General features: G+C 44.6%; 1 protein-coding gene across 1 annotated transcript in view; it reads right to left on the bottom strand.

Annotated features, from left to right (window-relative positions):
* Window positions 1–161: 161 nt before the first annotated feature.
* TMEM38B (transmembrane protein 38B) overlaps window positions 162–17,123 on the bottom strand; it is a 388,019-nt gene continuing 371,057 nt past the window's right edge. The window contains exon 6 of the mRNA XM_085641281.1: window positions 162–1,319. Within this exon, the coding sequence (XP_085497407.1) occupies window positions 1,068–1,319 (252 nt within the window). The 3' untranslated portion in view covers window positions 162–1,067. The remainder of the gene's footprint in view (window positions 1,320–17,123) is intronic.

Below are 17,123 nucleotides of genomic sequence, written 5' to 3'. Positions count from 1 at the left end.
CCACCAGGAAACTATAAAGCAGGTCCAATGTCACTATGTCTTCCATAAAACAAGCATAGACAAAACAGTTTTAAAGTGGTACGTGTAGGGAATTCGTTTGGGACGTTAGGTATTAAAATTGGTTACTATTAAGTAGTTGAAGAAAAAAACTTAACCACATGTTTAAGTGTATTATGGAATTATTTAATTAAAGGTTGCATTCCAATAAAATAAACAAATTATCGCACTTTCATAAATATTATAGAACTCTGGTAGACTTATCAGAATAAAATCTCTTTTAAAATCTTAAAATATAATATTCCTTGTAATTTCACCCTGCGTGGAAACGCACACCCCTATATACATACAAATGCATATGTACATTTTAAACACATAACCATATTGAAAGTATAATCAGAACATGATGTACATTTCAAACACCACAACAGTTACAACAAAAATGCATGAACATTATCCTTTCAATGACTTACTACAGCTTCTTTTGGTCACTAACTTTCAATAAAGCCAGGAAATATTTTAATTACTGACAGACGTTAAAGCGTACTTGTTGGCATGTAACATAAAAACAGTGCTGGAGATGGAATAAATGAAGTGGTTCCACTGCTAAAACTAAGTGCCTGTGGTAAATACTTGAAGTGTGTGCTACACTGAGCTTGACAGTGTACCCAGATTGCGTTTTTTTGTTTTACAAATGACGGAATGTCAACCACAATGCTATAAGGTTCACATCGCAATCACATTTTGATAAATGTCACAGAAACTTTCTCGTTTCCTATACCTTAGTGGGTAGGAAGTAGAGAGCTGATATTAATGCATAACGTTACTTTTTTTTGTGAAAGACCCAGGAAACCGCCTAGTTTCAAGGTTACAAATGGTTCATTATAACTGAATGAACATGCATTGAAAAATAAATTCCTGTTCCTCATTCTCCTTCCAACAAATATTTCCAGGAAGGCGATCTCTCGTTTTACATCATTTGAAAAACACCATTCCAAAAGTGTGGTACTCACATGTGAGTAGCAATATACAATAATTGTAAATGTCTTTATCGTATTTGACAGTACATTTTATTCTGCTTTCGCTGTTATCCTTTTCCTGGTGGTCTCAAGGCATTCTGCATTGGTAGAAGTAGTTGGGTGGTTGCTGAATTCACCGTTTTCTGACAAGTCTTTGCAAGTTGGGCTTGTGCCATTAGGTGTCGTATTGATATCACGTGCCATTTCCTGTGGAACTTGCTGCCAATGAAACAAAGAACAACTAAGCAAAGCCTCAAAGGGAGCAAATGGGGAAACCGCAGATCCGGTTAACATCATCACAACCTACCAAAAAAAGATAAAAGAAACATTAAAAAGACATGATAATATAATCCTAACAGGGACTGCACAACAGTGATGAGTGCCATTTATAAGCGATGGGTGCCACTGAATGCTAACGGCATTTAACAAAAAGCAAAGGTCAAATATTATGTAATGCATACCACAATCTTTGCTCAATGTGTGGAATACGACATTCAAATTGTTACAGTTCTCACAATAGTGTGAAAGAGTTAATCACTAGTATTGGGTTTGGCGAAAAACTGTTTCTCAAGCTGAGAAAATACCTCTCCTACGTACAGTGGGAGTGCTGCGGAGCGGTGTGGCGGGGGAGGAGTAGGGTGGGGGGTATTGGAGTCGGACATACGACGTCCACGAGTAAAGTAAGTAAATATATAAATAACACTATTTACCTTACGCTCGTTGCATCGCTAACCTCGGCGATGCAGCGAGCGCAAGGTAAATAATCGATGGACAGAATGCTGGACAACGCAAACATTCACCCCCAATCACAAGGATTGGAGTTTAATCCATCATCCTTTTGCTCAATGGATTCAAGCTAATCTGGCTGATGTGGGGTGGTACCCCGAAACCGGTTTCAGGATGCTTGTTTCCAGTCCAGAGAGGACCTGGCCTGGCAGTTCGGGCTGGACTGTTCCCATTGGGCGCAGGGATTTGCAAAAAAAAGACGGATTTAGGCCCAGATCTCCGTACTGGGGTGAATGTATGACATTGTTCTGCATTTTGTCCATCAATTGTTCTTTTTTCATATAACATTAAGACATAAATGGCTTAACTGGAAGTGGAGAAGATCATTAAGATGAAATGTTTCCCAGAAATAATTTTCTTCACTTTAAATTTCTCCCATTTAAAAAAAACTAAATACAAAAACGATTGTATATTTAAGATATAAATATGGCCTTGTGTCTATAAGCCACTAGGAGTAAGAGGTCTGCATTTTGTAAATTAAATACATTGAAATACAAGAAAATTTAATTGAAGAGCTAACTTAATAATTAAGTTACCTCTTCATTTTATTTTTCTCCTATTTAAAAGCATTCAGAAACATCATTGGGTTTTCATGCTCCAATACTGAGTTAACGAACAAGTTACTTACCTTCGGTAATGATATATCTGTAAGAAACATTAGTAGTGATAGATTCCTTACCTTAGAATTACCCCCAGGCGTCAGACTGGATCCGGAGAGTTTTCGTCAGCAGTATCCCTGCACGTCAGTAGGTGGCATCGTGCGGCTCCCTGTCCGTCGTGGCCGCCAAGATGACGTCGCGGGCGCTACTTGGACGCCGCCCACGCGCAATGACGTCAGTTCTCTACACGACTTTCCGCTCCAGGAATGCAGAGCCATGCACGATACTGACCACTGGTGCATTGTAACTAGGGCCCTGAAAGGGATGACCTTAACCCTAGAAATCAGTTTGCAGAACAGGGAGGATTGGTGGGCGGTAAGGAATCTATCACTACTAATGTTTCTTACAGATATATCGTTACCGAAGGTAAGTAACTTGTTCATCTGAAAGAAACACATAGTGATAGATTCCTTACCTTAGAATAGATACTCCAGCAATACCAACCCCGGTGATGGGTCTGCAAACCAAGATCACACCAGGAAGTCTCGGAGACCAGAACGGTTAAAGAAGCCATCTCTCCGGACTTGACTGTTCAGGTAGCAGTGCTTAGTAAAAGTGTGCAGCGAGGCCCATGTAGCTGCCCGACAGATGTCTTGCAGGGGGACTCCACGTCCCAAAGCAGTAGTGGCTGCAGTAGCTCTAGTGGAATGAACACGCAGTCCCACCGGAGGTTCTTCTTTAGCTAAAGAGTAACAGGGTTTGATACACAAGACGACCCAGCGGGAGATGGTCCTCTTGTGTATCGCCCAACCTTTCTTGGTGCCAACGTAGCCAACAAAGAGTTTGTCATCCACCCGGAACTGTTGTGTGCAGTTGAGATAAAAGGAGAGCGCACATTTTGGGTCCAGACGGTGGAGCCTCTCTTCATCCCTGGAGGGATGCAGAGGCGGAAAGAAGGTGGGCAAGGTAATAGTCTGCCCAATTTGAAAGGCCGTAACAACTCTTGGCAAAAAGGAGGGACGGGGCCTGAGCACAACCTTGTCTGGATGGACCAACAGAAAAGGAGGCTTACAAGAAAGAGCCTGGAGCTCACTCACCCGCCTAGCGGAGGTGATGGCTACCAGGGAAGCAGTCTTCAAGGTCAAGAGACGAAGAAGACAGTTGTGAAGGGGCTCAAAGAGAGCACACATCAAGTACATAAGAACCAGATTCAAGTCCCACTGCGGCATCACAAAAGGAATAGGAGAAAAAAGGTGTGTAATGCCTATAAGAAATCTATTTACAACAGGGGACTTGAAAAGAGAGGGCTGGTCAGGTAGCCTGAGAAAGGCTGGAATAGCAGAAAGGTAGCCTTTGATAGTGCCCAGAGCAGAGCCCTGCCGGGCCAAAGAAAGAAGGCACAAAAGGACTTCTAAAAGAGGGGCAGAAAGGGGATCCACAGCCTTTGCTGTGCACCATGCCACAAATTTGTTCCACCTGCAGGCAAATACCACTTTAGTGGTGGGACGCCTGGCTGCCAGAATGACATCACAAACTTCAGGAGGCAAGTCAAAAGGAATCAACTGCCGCCGCTCAATCTCCACGCAAAAAGGTGGAGGCTGGACAGGTTCGGGTGGAGGACCGTCCCCTACTGCTGCGACAGAAGATCCTCCCGAAGAGGCAGTCTGATCGGAGAATTGATGCTCATACTGAGTAGCTCGGGATACAGTCCGGGGCCACAAGAATGACTTGTGCCCGGTCGCGCCTGATCTTCTTCAGCACTCTGGGCAGAAGTGATATAGGCGGAAAGACGTACAACAGACCACAACTCCACTCGTGACGAAAAGCGTCGCCGAGCGAGTGCAGCCTTGGAAATTCCAACGCGCAGAACTGAGGACATTGCGCGTTCTCTTCGGTGGCGAATAGATCTAACAATGGCTCTCCCCACTGCTGAAAGAGACCTTGTAACACCTTCGAGTGAAGACACCATTCATAATCCATCATGCACCTGCGGCTGAGTTCGTTCGCCCTGGCGTTCAGAGAACCTTCAAGGTGTTGAACCACTAGGAAAATGCCCTGATGTTCCAGCCATGTCCAGAGGCGCAGAGCCTCCTGACAAAGGGTCCACGACCGCACCCAGTCTTCTTTGTTGCAGTACCACATGGTGATGGTGTTGTCTGTGAACACCTGCACTACTCTCCCCTTGACAGAGGGAAGGAATGCCTTCAGTGCAAGTCGGATCACCCGAAGCTCCAGAAGGTTGATATGGAGCTTGGACTCCGTCGGAGACCAGAGGCCTCGGATCTCCGCCTCTCCCATGTGGCCACCCCATACCAGGAGGGATGCATCCGTCACCACTGTAATCTCCGGTTGGGGAAGGGAGAGGGATCTGCCGTCGACCCAATGCCGGTTCGTGAGCCACCACTGCAACTGTTGTGCAGTGCCCTCCGAGATCTGGACGCGATAGGACAGGATCCCCTAATGCTGCGCCCACTGGAATTTCAGGTCCCACTGCGGAGCCCGCATATGACATCTGGCATGACCGATCAGCAGGATGCAGGAGGCCATGAGGCCCAGCAGCCTCAAGCTCACCCTGACTGAAACCCGGGACAAGGGCTGAAAGATCGGAATCAGAGCCTGAATATCCCAGACTCGCTGTTCAGGAGGATAGACTCGAAACTGCGCCGTGTCCAGAACCGCTCTGATGAAGAGGAACTTCTGAGAGGGAATCCGGTGCGCCTTCGGCACGTTGATGGAGAACCCCAGCAAATGCAGGAGGTCGGCCGTGGTCTGGAGGTGGGAGACGACTGTCTGGGGCGAGCCCGCCTTCAACAACCAGTCATCGAGATAGGGGAAGACTGAAACCCCTGATCTGCGCAGATGAGCTGCGACCACCGCCATCACTTTTGTGAACACCCGAGGGGCGCTGGTAAGGCCAAACTAGAGCACGGTGAACTGAAAGTGCTCGTGGCCTACTGTGAACCGCAGGTAACGCCAGTGGGCCCGCAGGACTGGGATGTGGAAGTAAGCATCCTGAAAGTCCAGCGCTACCATCCAGTCTTGTGGATCGAGAGCAGACAAGACCTTAGCCAAAATGAGCATCTTGAACTTCTCTTTGCGGTGGAAGCGATTGACGTTCCGGAGGTACAAGATAGGATGCAGGCCCTTGTCCTTCTTCGGCACCAGAAAGTAGGGAGAATAACAACCACGACCTACTTCTGGCGTCAGAACGCGCTTGATTGCCCCCTTGGCCAAGAGGGCTGCAACTTCCTGCTGAAGAAGCACCAAGTGATCCCCCGACATGCGGTGGTACCGAGGTGGCATGGCTGGAGGGGTAGTTTCGAAGGGGAGGCAGTAGCCCCTTCGGACTATATCTAAAACCCACCAGTCCGATGTGATGGTGCGCCAGTGGGGAAAGTGATGGCGAAGCCTGCTGCTCACTGGCGTTTGACGGGCCTGTAAGTTCGGACTATTTTATTTATTTATTTATTTTGCACATTTGTAGAGCGCTCTGATACCCGGAGGTGTCCTGGCGCTAGAAAGATAGACTGGTGTGTTGAAGCGTGCTTACTGAGTGAAGAGCCATGTTTTTAGACCTTTTCTAAAGGCCATCAGATTCTGGATTTGTCTAAGCGCAAGTGGAAGTTTATTCCAGGCCTCTGCGGCCCCAAGAGAAAAACTCCTGCCTCCCCAACGAGCTCTTTTAATTCTGGGGACCGTGACCAGCGCAAGTTGTCCTGACCTCAGGGTTCTTGCTGGTTTGTGCCAGTGGAAAAGAGATTTCAAGTGCCTAGGTCCCGAATCGTGGAGGGCCTTAAAGACCATACAGACTGCCTTGAAAATGATTCTTTTACGGACCGGCAGCCAATGAAGCTTGCCCAGCTCCTGAGAAACCAAGGCAAATTTGGGTGTGTCAGTGATAAGGCGATCTGGATGATAGTCGATAGACTAGGAATGTTTGGAGGCAGAGGTGGCCGGGGGTGGAGGTGGACTGACCCGCCCGCTGGCCACTTTGTCCGCCACGGCGGAACCCACGTCTGCGCTGAGATTGCTGCTGCGCGGGCTTGTGGCTCTGTTGCTAACGCTGCGGGGCACCCCTTCCGGTGCCACGAAAGGAGCGAAAAGCAGAAGGTGGAGGAGGGCGGACTGCAGAGAGTCCTAAATACTTGGCCGTAGCCCGTGAGTCCTTAAACCGCTACAACGCGCTGTCTGCTTTGTCGCCGATGAGGTGATGGCCATGAAAAGGCATTTCCATAAGTGTGCTTTGGTCATCCCCCGAAAATCCAGTTGTCCTCAACCAGGCGTGGTGTAGGATTGCCACCGTCGTTGCAATCGATCTGCCCAGTGAGTTGGCGGTGTCTAAGCCACAACGAATCATGAAGTTAGCTGCGTCTCTCCCCTCTGCAACAGCCTGAGAGAGAGCTGTCCGGGCCTCCTCTGGGCACTGAGGTAGCACCTGCACCACCGTATCCCACAGAAAGTGGGAATGACGGCCCAAGAGTGGTGGCTGTTGAAACATTCCTCGAAGCTCAATACAACAAGAAACGAGCTACTCTTCATAACAGGAGATGAAGCTAAAATGAAGCTAAATAGAATTACCTGGTCGAATATAATGGGTCTTCCCCTATAACCTTCCAATTCCGTTTGTAATCTTGGCAAACTGTTGGAATCCGATTTATCCCTGATATCAAGATGTCCTGAGTTGCTAATACCCGCGTTCTACAATTAAATAACTTGAAGAAAGTGTTACCTCAATGGCATAATGCAGAGATCAGTGCCCTGGCGCAGGTGCAGTTAGACAATAGAAATGCTGTACATCTGGCTGCCCGGATAAAACACTTTGAGATTTTCAATCTGTCTAGAATGCTGTTGGTGCGCTAATCACTAGCTTATTCAGATGTGATCACATTATGCCATTTCTAAGAGCCCTACTTTGGCTTTCCATTTGAAACAGGATCACTTAAAAACCACGACTATCATCCAGACGTTTATGCCAACATGCGGGACCTATGAGAAGGCAAGTTCAAGTGGCATGTCCAAACCCATTCACTAAACTATTCACATCAGTTTCTGCCGCAACATCCAAAATTTTAACTTTCACTTACGGTGATAAAGCGTATCCAGTGACTACAGCAAAAGAATAAAATCAACACTCTACAAGCAGAGCATATTGTGATAACGTTTAGAAGACTTACATCCCTACCCACTAGTTAGCAGCTCGATATATTACTTGTGAAATTTTATTTACTTTCTCATATTTAAAAATACAACTAAACATCTGTTATATGTGTTAGCTATATGCAATATATACAACACCAAGACGCCCGACATTCATGTGCTAAATGAATGCACATAAGAAACCATAATACTATTGCCTTGAAATTATAAAGGTGAAATGGTTGCTGAGGGAACAAATAGGTCTCCAGGTGCACCATAATCAAGTAGAGATTCAGAGCTGTGCCTTTCTTCCTGTGGCCAACAACGTGTGCAGGCATAGTAAGCCTTTAACCCCTTCGATGCTGCGCAGATTCCGCCACTGTGCTGGCGGAATCTTGCGCGGGCGTGGTCATGACGGAATGGTTCCGTCATGAGCACAGCTCAACCGTGGGTCATGACGGAACCATTCCGTCATGAGCACCGAAGGGGTTAATATGCCGTCCCATTTCTATGGGCTAGAGTCCATCAAACACATTTGTCGGGAAGCAGTTGAAGAACTACAGGTGCAAAAGACTTAACATTCAAGTTATCTGCATCCAGGACTGGGTTGATGTGCTAAAGAAAGACAAAGCATACAACGTAACAGATTTCACCCGACGTGTACCACCCTCTGCTGTGAAATGTAGCCTTCTAGAGTATAATCCTGGAGCACTATTTGCCAGTATCACAAACTTCTTCATAGGGAATTATGTTTTTGCTAAATGATTCTATACTCCCATTGAACTACCAAGTACATCGTCATGACATTTTTTATCCCAGAGATGCTCTCTGGTGCAGAGTGTGCACATTTTGCTTCATGTGTAACTCCTTTTGTACTCAAACATGTTAAGACATAGTTATCCCTCCAAAGACTATTTTTCTCTGCGTTCCCTTTCTGGCTTTTCATCACAAGCTTTTAGTTCATTAATGCATTTTAACCTCACAAGTAGCCCACCTTACCTCCCCAGTACATGTCGGCCATTGGCCAACACTAGTCCTTATTTAAAAAAGGACCACATTTTTTGCCAAATTACTCGCGATGCGCTTAGATCCTCTTATGCCTCATCTCATTGGCAAAGAACAATGTGGCTTCGTTAAAGGTAGACTTACATCGGACAATTCTCGCCTTTTTCTTAATGTCCTAAATAAAGCTTCCTCACTTTCAACCCCTCTTGCTGCTATTTCTGTTGATGCGGAAAAGGCCTTTGGCACGGTTGATTGGTCTTTTTTGTTTGCTTCATTACGTTGGCATGGCTTTGGCCCTAAATTTATATCCCTTATCTCTCTCTTATATTCTGCTCCCAAGGCCTCGGTGCTTGATAATGGACAACTTTCTTCACCTTTTACTCTTCAGAGGGGTGTCCGCCAAGGTTGTCCTCTCTCCCCACTTCTTTTTGTCTTGACTCTTGAACCCTTTTTATCTTCCATTCGCAATAACATTTCTATTTCTGGTTTCCCATACGGTAATAATCAATTGAAGCTTTCCGCCTATGCAGACGATATCTTATTGTTTATTTCTGATCCAGAATCATCTATACCCCCCTTATTATCCGAATTTAACTCCTTTTCTTTGGTATCAGGTTATAAGATTAACTCGGATAAGACTGAAATTCTCCCTCTCACCTCGTCCTGTCTTCCCCATTTTTTTTCCTCTACCGGTTTTGCTTGGAATAGTTCAAAGATTAAATATCTTGGTATTTGGTTTTCCAACTCTATTTCATCCTCAGTTAAATTAAATATGTCTGCAGTTGTTTCTAGGATTGATCAATTGCTCTCAGCCTGGAATCCTCTTTTTCTCTCCTGGTGGGGTCGATTGGATTCAATTAAAATGATGATAGCTCCTATTCTAATTTATACCTTCTCCATGTTACCGGTTCATATTCCTGCATTTTATTTTAAGCAAATTGATTCTCTCCTTTCGCAATTTCTCTGGAAGAATAAGAAATCCAGAATTTCTCTTGCAACTCTTCGTAAACCCAAATCTAATGGTGGAGTTAACTTTCCGGATTTCCGTCTTTATCATAGGTCCTTTTCTTTACGACAAGCTTCGAGATGGATCTCATCAACTTTTTCCCCTTTCACTCCTCTTTGGCTCCTCATTGAACACTCTTTATTATTACTTTTCTCCTTCGCCGAAGTGGTACGTTTTTCTGCCAGAAATCCCTATTCTCTGTTTCCCTTATTCAAACACACTTTTTCTCTTTTAAATTCTTTGGTTCTTCCTTCTATTATTACACGTACATCCTTTTTAAATACCCCTATCTGGTATAATTCACTTATCCTTTTAAAGAATAGACCCATTTTTTGGAAATCTTGGAGGGTGAGGGGCGTAATGTGGGTCAACCAACTCTTTGATGGTACTTCTCCTTGTTCCTTTCCCCAATTTCAACTTTTATTTCATTGCCCTCGGTCCTTTTTGCAGAAATTTACAACCCTCATGGCAATTATCCTTGACCGCTACTACTCTCTCCCTTCTTCGTCCTCATTAATACCTCCTTCTCCTCTTCTTAATATTCTTGCTACACTCCCTAAAGCATCTCTCATCTATAAATCTTTCGTATCTCCTAATCCAAACCGTGTCAAAACTAAAGTGGAGCTTTCTTGGGAAGCAGATTTTTGTTGTACTTGCTCTGTTCCTCTTTGGGATAAGCTTTGGTCCAGATCTTTAAAAATTTCTCGTTCTGCTTCTCTTACTCAATCCTTATTTTATCTGTATCATAGGCTCTATCTCTCTCCTCTTTCTTTGTCTCGTTTTTCACCCTCTTCTGATTCTAAATGCTGGACTTGTGGTACTCCTAATGCTGACCTTCTTCATCTGTTCTTTCTGTGCCCTGTCGTTTCTACCTTTTGGGGGAAAGTTTGGTCATGCCTTTCTCGCATCTTCCCTCTTCCTGCTTCTTTATCAAACTCTTTTCTCTTCTTGGGTAGTCTTTCTGAATATCTAAACCTATCCGTACACCTACATGGTCTCTTTGACCTGACGCTTGCTCTTGCCTTCCATCACATATCTTCTAACTGGAAATCTCTAACAAACATTTCCTTACAAGGCTGGCAGAACTCCTTATGTCATTTTCATAGACTGGATGTTTCCTTTGCCTCCACTTGCAAACCTGTTCGTAATATTGATCTGTTTTGGTTACCCCTCACCACGTATCTTGATCGCTTGGCTTTGAAGAAGCCTATACATCTCAATGCAGAAAATTATAAACCCCCTTGAACGACTTGAACTCTCTCCTTCTTGTTACCTCTTATAGGTTTATCTAATTCTACTGTTTGTTTATGCTGGTCATTTTGTATCGCTGATTTATATAACTTGATTGTATGCCGTAATTATTTGATAGTTTATGGTTTGTATTACTATCTTTATCCCTCCCCCCTCCTTTCCCTCCCTATCTCTTCCCCTCTCTTCTTTCCTTTAGCTTTGAAATCCTCTCAAAATGCTTTTTAGTTTTCTAGCATTGATATTAGCAGTATTAAGGTTTCTCACTGGATTTACGTATGGTTTCTGTGTATGCTAATATCTCTATTTGTTATCAAATTCTTCAATAAAGCTTTCAAACATGAAAAAAAAGGACCAAATTTAAGAGAACAACCAATCAGCTGACACCACCCTCTAGAACCTTCCTGGAAGGAGCTCCAGTCCCTCAGATTTTCATAAGCACTGTGTGTAACCAGAGGTACAACTGAGAGTACTAAGTGATCCCATCCAAAGGAGGCGGGCGGGTTGCATGTGAATCTATGAAAGATACCAATACTGGATAACTACAGTTACAGGTAAGTAACTCATTTCATATCCAGTATTAGGGTATCTTTAATAGATTCACATGATTGAATCAGAATAAAAAGCAGGAATGAGCACATTTTGTCATATATATAAGCCATATATATATACGAATAGTCAACAACTATTTCTTGAGAATGAAATATAAAAGCATACATACAGATCATTGAAACATGCATATAAATATGAAATAGCAAATGCATAGTTTCTGATATTGGCATAACGAAGACAACAGAACAGAGAAATGTGCATTATAAATGTTGGTGGGATGGAAGGAAGGCTCACCTTTATTGAAATAGATGTCTTAGCACCGCCTGTCCCACCGAAGAATCCATCAATTCGGAATCCAAGCAGTAATGCTTAATGAATGTATGCTGTGTTCTCCAGGTTGCTGCTCTACAAAAGTCAGAGAGGGGCACGCTAGCAAACAACGCCATAGATGTAGATACTGCCCTAGTGGAATGGGCACAAACTTATAATTGTAGAGGTTGACCAGCTTGCTGGTGACAAAAGAGAATAGCACTAGAGATCCATCTAGATATGCTCTGTTTCGTTAAGGGAAAACCTTTTCTGGGTAAGCTGTAAGCTACAAAAAGCTGATTAGACTTGCGGAAATATTTTGCTCTGTCTAGATAAAATTTAAGGTAGTGCTTCAAGTCCAAAGAATGCAAGGCTCGTTCAGCTGCCGTTTGTGGATTTGGAAAGAAGGATTTTAAGACAACTGGCTCGTCAAGATGAAAGCCCAATGGGACTTTAGGTATAAATTTCAGGCTGGTACGAAGGATCACTCTATTGTTCTTATATTGAATAAATGGTGCCTGTATTGTGAAAGCTTGAAGTTCACTAACTCTTCTTGGAGACGCAAGAGATAGAAGAGCAGTTTTACATTAAAGGACTTCTAAGTCAGCTCTATGTATCGGCTCAAACGGGTGCTTTATAAATTGAGCAAGTACCATGTTGAGTTGCCATCTTGGAGGTAGAGATTTTACAGGCGGAAAAGTTCTGAATAGACCTTTAAGAAACTGTTTTATCAGTCTGTTTGACCACAAGGAAGAACCTTTGGAAGATCTTCGAAAACAGGAGATTGCAGCCAAGTGAACTTTGATCACAGTATGAGCCAGACCTGAATTCGCCAGGAGGATATATGGCAAGACTCCCTCCGGCGATGATTTGAGGGGGATGCACTTTAGCAGACCCACTCCAGACGCAGAATCTTTTCCATTTTAAAGAATAAGTTCTGTTAGTACTGTCTGCTCTAGCACGAGACAAAATCTCCCTGCACTCGAGGAATAGTCAGGTCTCAAAATTCTTGGAACTCAGGAACAAAGCCGATAATCTCAGTGAGCCTGTATTCGGGTGCTGAACTTGTCCCTGGTTCATCGTTAGAAGAGAGGGAAACTTCATAGGAATCGGCGGCTGTGAGGACAGGAGATGAAGTTCTGTGAACCAATGTTGGTGAGGCCATGCTGGAGTTATTAGAATTAGTTTGCAAGGTTCTGCTTTCATCTTTTTTAGAACCCTGGGAAGGAGAGGAATCGGTGGAACAGCGTAGGCAAATACGCCGGACCATGTTATTGAAAACACGTTCTCTAGAGATCCCTGTTGGGGTTGCCAGCTTGTGAAGTGTTGGCATTTGGCGTTGCTATTTGAGGCAAACAGGTCTATCGTTGGTTCACCCCACTGAAAGAAGATTCTGTTGAGAGTATCTTGGTTTAACTCCCACTCGTGGCAGGTTGTCTGTAATCTGCTTAATGAATTTGTGATTATATTTTTCTTTCCTGGAACGTACTCTGCTCTCAACAAGATTCTGTGTTGAATTGTCCAGTTCCAAATTTGTTGAGAGTCTTGGGAGAGAGATCGAGTTCCTCCTTGTTTGTTTAGATTGTGCATTGTTGTATTTTTGTCTTTCCTGACGAGCACTAGAGAATTTTGTATCCTGGGTAGGAAAGCCTGAAGGGCTAGGAAGACTGCTCTTAGTTCCAAGAGATTTATGCGTAGATTCTGCTGAGTAGGTGGCCACTTGCCACTGATCTCAAGTTCCTGTAGGAAGGCCTCCCAATCTTCCAGAGAAGCATCTGTCCAGAGAGGCTTGTGGAAGGAAAGGTAAGCCCTGAGATAGATGGTGAGGATGAGTCCACCAAATTAGAGAGGCGACCATTTGTGGAGTCACTTGGATTATGTTGTTAAAGGTCCTGTTTACCTGAGCCCACTGAGCGGTCAAGGCTTCCTGTAGAAGACGCATATGTAGACGGCAATGGGGAATCAGAACAATACAAGAGGACATCATGCCTAGGAGAGATTTGTACAGGCGCACCGAAAGAGATGTTCTTTGTATGCAGCTTGCTAGCGTCAGAAGTTTTTGTTGTCTTTCCTCTGTTGGATAGGACCGTTTCAGAACCGTATCTAGGATTGCTCCCAGGAACGTTAGACGTCGAGGGCTGTAGGACTGATTTCTCTGGATTTAGTGTGAGACCCAATTAGTTGAAAAGCTGCAAACAGACTTTGGAAGACTTCTTCGCAGTGTTGAAAGAGGGAGCTCTGACGAGCCAGTCGTCGAGATACGGGAAAACCTTGTGATGTTACCTGAGATATGCAGTTACTGGAGCTAGGCTGTTTGTAAAAATGCGTGGGGCTGACTTGAGCCCGAAAGGTAAAACTTGCAATTGATAATGCCTGCCGGCTACAGCAAACGGCTACAGCAAACCTTAGAAATGTTTTGTGCTTTTTGTGAATAGGTATATGGAAATGGGCATCTTCGAGGCATTTTCCCATTTGATGAAAGGAAACATGCTCTATTGCTCCTTTTGGGATCATCGATGTTATTTTCAAATGTAACAGGCACAAATGCTTGTGAGACAGAAGTTGAGGAGGTGTTGGCAGAGGTGGCTGTATAAATTCTAGGAAATGGGCGAATAGTACTAGTTATAGGATCCAGCGATCTGCTGTAATTTGCTTCCAGCTTTGGAGATAATGGGATATTTTGCCTCCTACTTTGGGGGGAGGTGAGGAAATTGCAACCGGCAGAAGTGAGATGTCATTGACCTTTTGCAGTATCTTTTTGTCATCCAGCCTTCCCTTAAAAGGAAGATTTATTGTAGGCAGTCGCAGGCTGTTGTCCCTGAGCGAACTGCACCCTGTATTGCTGGCTAGAGGAGGTATAGGAAGGATACCTATACAGCCGGTAACCTCGCCTGTAGGATGACTGGCTTTTACCCTGTGCACCATGAAAAGGTATTCTTTTGTACTGGAGGGTACCCTAAGTTTTGGCCGTATCAGTGTCTATTTTGATTCCCTGAAGGGCTTCGGCGATATGCTTACCGATAGTTCTTTTCCATCTTAGGGCATATCTAAAATCCTGAGGACCACAGCTCCAGCTAGCTGACGGAAACCAGTGGAAGCGATGCCCATCGCGCAGTCAATAATCTCTGAAGCGGAGCGTTCACCCTCCAGTAAAACTTTCCTTGCCTCCCCCTTGATGTCTTGTGGGAGATCGTTGAGGTAAGGAGCGATGTCTGACCACATCTGTCTGTTGAAGCGCCCCAGTAGCGCTAAGGAATTGGATGCTCTAACTGTCAACGCCGACATGGTGGAAAAACGTGTGCCGATGTTATCTAGCCTCCTAATCTGGGGTTGCTGATAGCGGAGCCAAAGGGGTTTTTGACCTGCGTTGTGCCGCCTGGGCTATCACTGAATCAGGTCTTGGGTGACCTATGAGACAGGCAGGTGCTTCGTCAGGGGCTTTGTATTTTTTGCAGAGCCTTGGTAAGACTGGAGGAACTGTGGCAGGGTTTCTCATTATCTTAATGCCCTGATCCCAAATCTAGTCGATAATGGGCATAGACCTGACCGATTTTTTAAAAGGTTCCTTGACATCATAAAGAAAACAGTCTTGTTGGTGAGTAGGCACTGGAAGCTGGTAACCTCTGGTTGCTTTTTCCAAGAGATTATGAAATCATCCAATATTCTCTGGAGGAGAGGTTACTTGAGGCGGAGATGGTGACGCTGGTGGAGGGATAATGTAATCGTCCCATTCATCTGGACGTGATTGTGTATCCTGGATTTCTCCTTCTTCTCGTTGCTCTTCTTCATCTTCGTCTGTTGATGGAAGCAGCTGCACAGGCACTTGAAATATAGGAAGGGGTGGAGACTGAACTTGCACCACAGGAGGTGGAGAAAGCACTGGTGCAGGAGATGTTGCGGACGAAGGGCACCTCTTATTGTAGTCCGACAGCATAAATTGTAGGACAGAATAAATTGTAGATGAGTTATCAGATCAGAAGGAAGACAAACAATCTCTGTCTGTTGTTGTGGACGTCGTTGGTCAGTTTAGTACAAACGTTCATCATAGAACTGATCTTCATCATCAGAGTCTTCTTGGTATTTGACATTCAACTCCGAGGGGCTTTGTGCAGCCCCAAACAAGCTGTCTTCGTCCGAGTCATCATCGTCATCTAAAAGATGAGTTGGTAATAAGGCTTGAACCCTACTAGGAGAAGTTAATGAGGGAGTTAATCTCTCCTTTTGAATTTTTTTCTGGGAAATTAATTTTGTTGCTTTGAATTTTGGTGTCGTTGATGAGGTCGTCGTTGGTACACATACCGTCGTCGAGGAACCGTTGACGGACATTGATATTGATGTCCCAGACGTAACTGGCATAGATGACAATACCGTCGTCGATGATGGAACTTTCGTCGTCGAGGCCGTTGACGATGCAATAGGAGAAATGGTCTACAAGAGGGTCTTCGATGGTAGACTCGTCGTCGACGCAGGCAACACAGTTGACGAAGCACTCATCGTCATCTTCGTCGTCGGACTGGTCGTCGTCGCAATCTTCGTCGACGACAATGACTTTTTGATTATCCTTATTGTCGACGACAAAGGAGCTTGACTCATCGACTAAGACGTAGTTGATGACAAAATAGACGCTGACAAGACTGAGACTATGGTGACGGTTGTCGTCGACGAAGTCACTCCAACGACAGTATGTGGAGTTCTTGTCATCGGTACCGCCATCGATGAGCTGTCCGTCAACCGGCCGAGGAAGGCTTTTTATAAGCATGTTTCACCTTCACTGGAGGAGCAGGGGGGGTCTGAAGCTGATTTCTGAAAACATTTTTTGGCAGAAATCAAACTCTGAAGGGAAGGAGATGCACCGGAAGGCAGATCTTGCTTCTTTGTAGCCTCTGAAGACTTTTTGTGCGTCTTCTTTGGAGGTTGCTGCGAGGAGTGACCTGGAGAGATGTCCCGAGGTTTTTTTTAGGCGTCTTTGATGAGGATCTTGAGGAACCTTCACTCGCCTCATGAGATACAGGGTCCTCCCTGTCTTTAAGCATCTGCAGCCATATTAATAGCCTCCTCTAACGGTCCTTCAAAGCCAGTGAAGAAAAAGTGCGGCATACCTTACAATCCTTTGGTTTGTGATCAGGATTAAGACAGTAAAGGCACGTTTTATGAGGGTCATCGATGTGTAGTCTTTTCTTTCTGCATGTACCACAGGGCCTAAAAAGGCCTTTTGTAGGTAATTAGAGAACTTCACTCAGTAGAGCTCAGTGGAGACTCCCTTAGCACGACGTGCTGTAAAAAATCTGAGGGACTGGAGCTCCTTCCAGGAGGGTTCAAGAGGGTTGTGTGAGCTGATTGGTTGTTCTCTTAAGTTTGGTCCTTTTTTAAATAAGGACTTAGATATGTTACTAAATATAAGGCCTTAGGCCTGTTACCTTCTATTTCTAATGTGACATCACCCTTATAAATGTACCGGGGACTCCC

Source organism: Triturus cristatus, chromosome 2_2 (assembly GCF_964204655.1).
Source record: "Triturus cristatus chromosome 2_2, aTriCri1.1, whole genome shotgun sequence".
NCBI lineage: Eukaryota > Metazoa > Chordata > Amphibia > Caudata > Salamandridae > Triturus > Triturus cristatus.
This window is presented reverse-complemented; position numbering and strand designations above follow the sequence as displayed.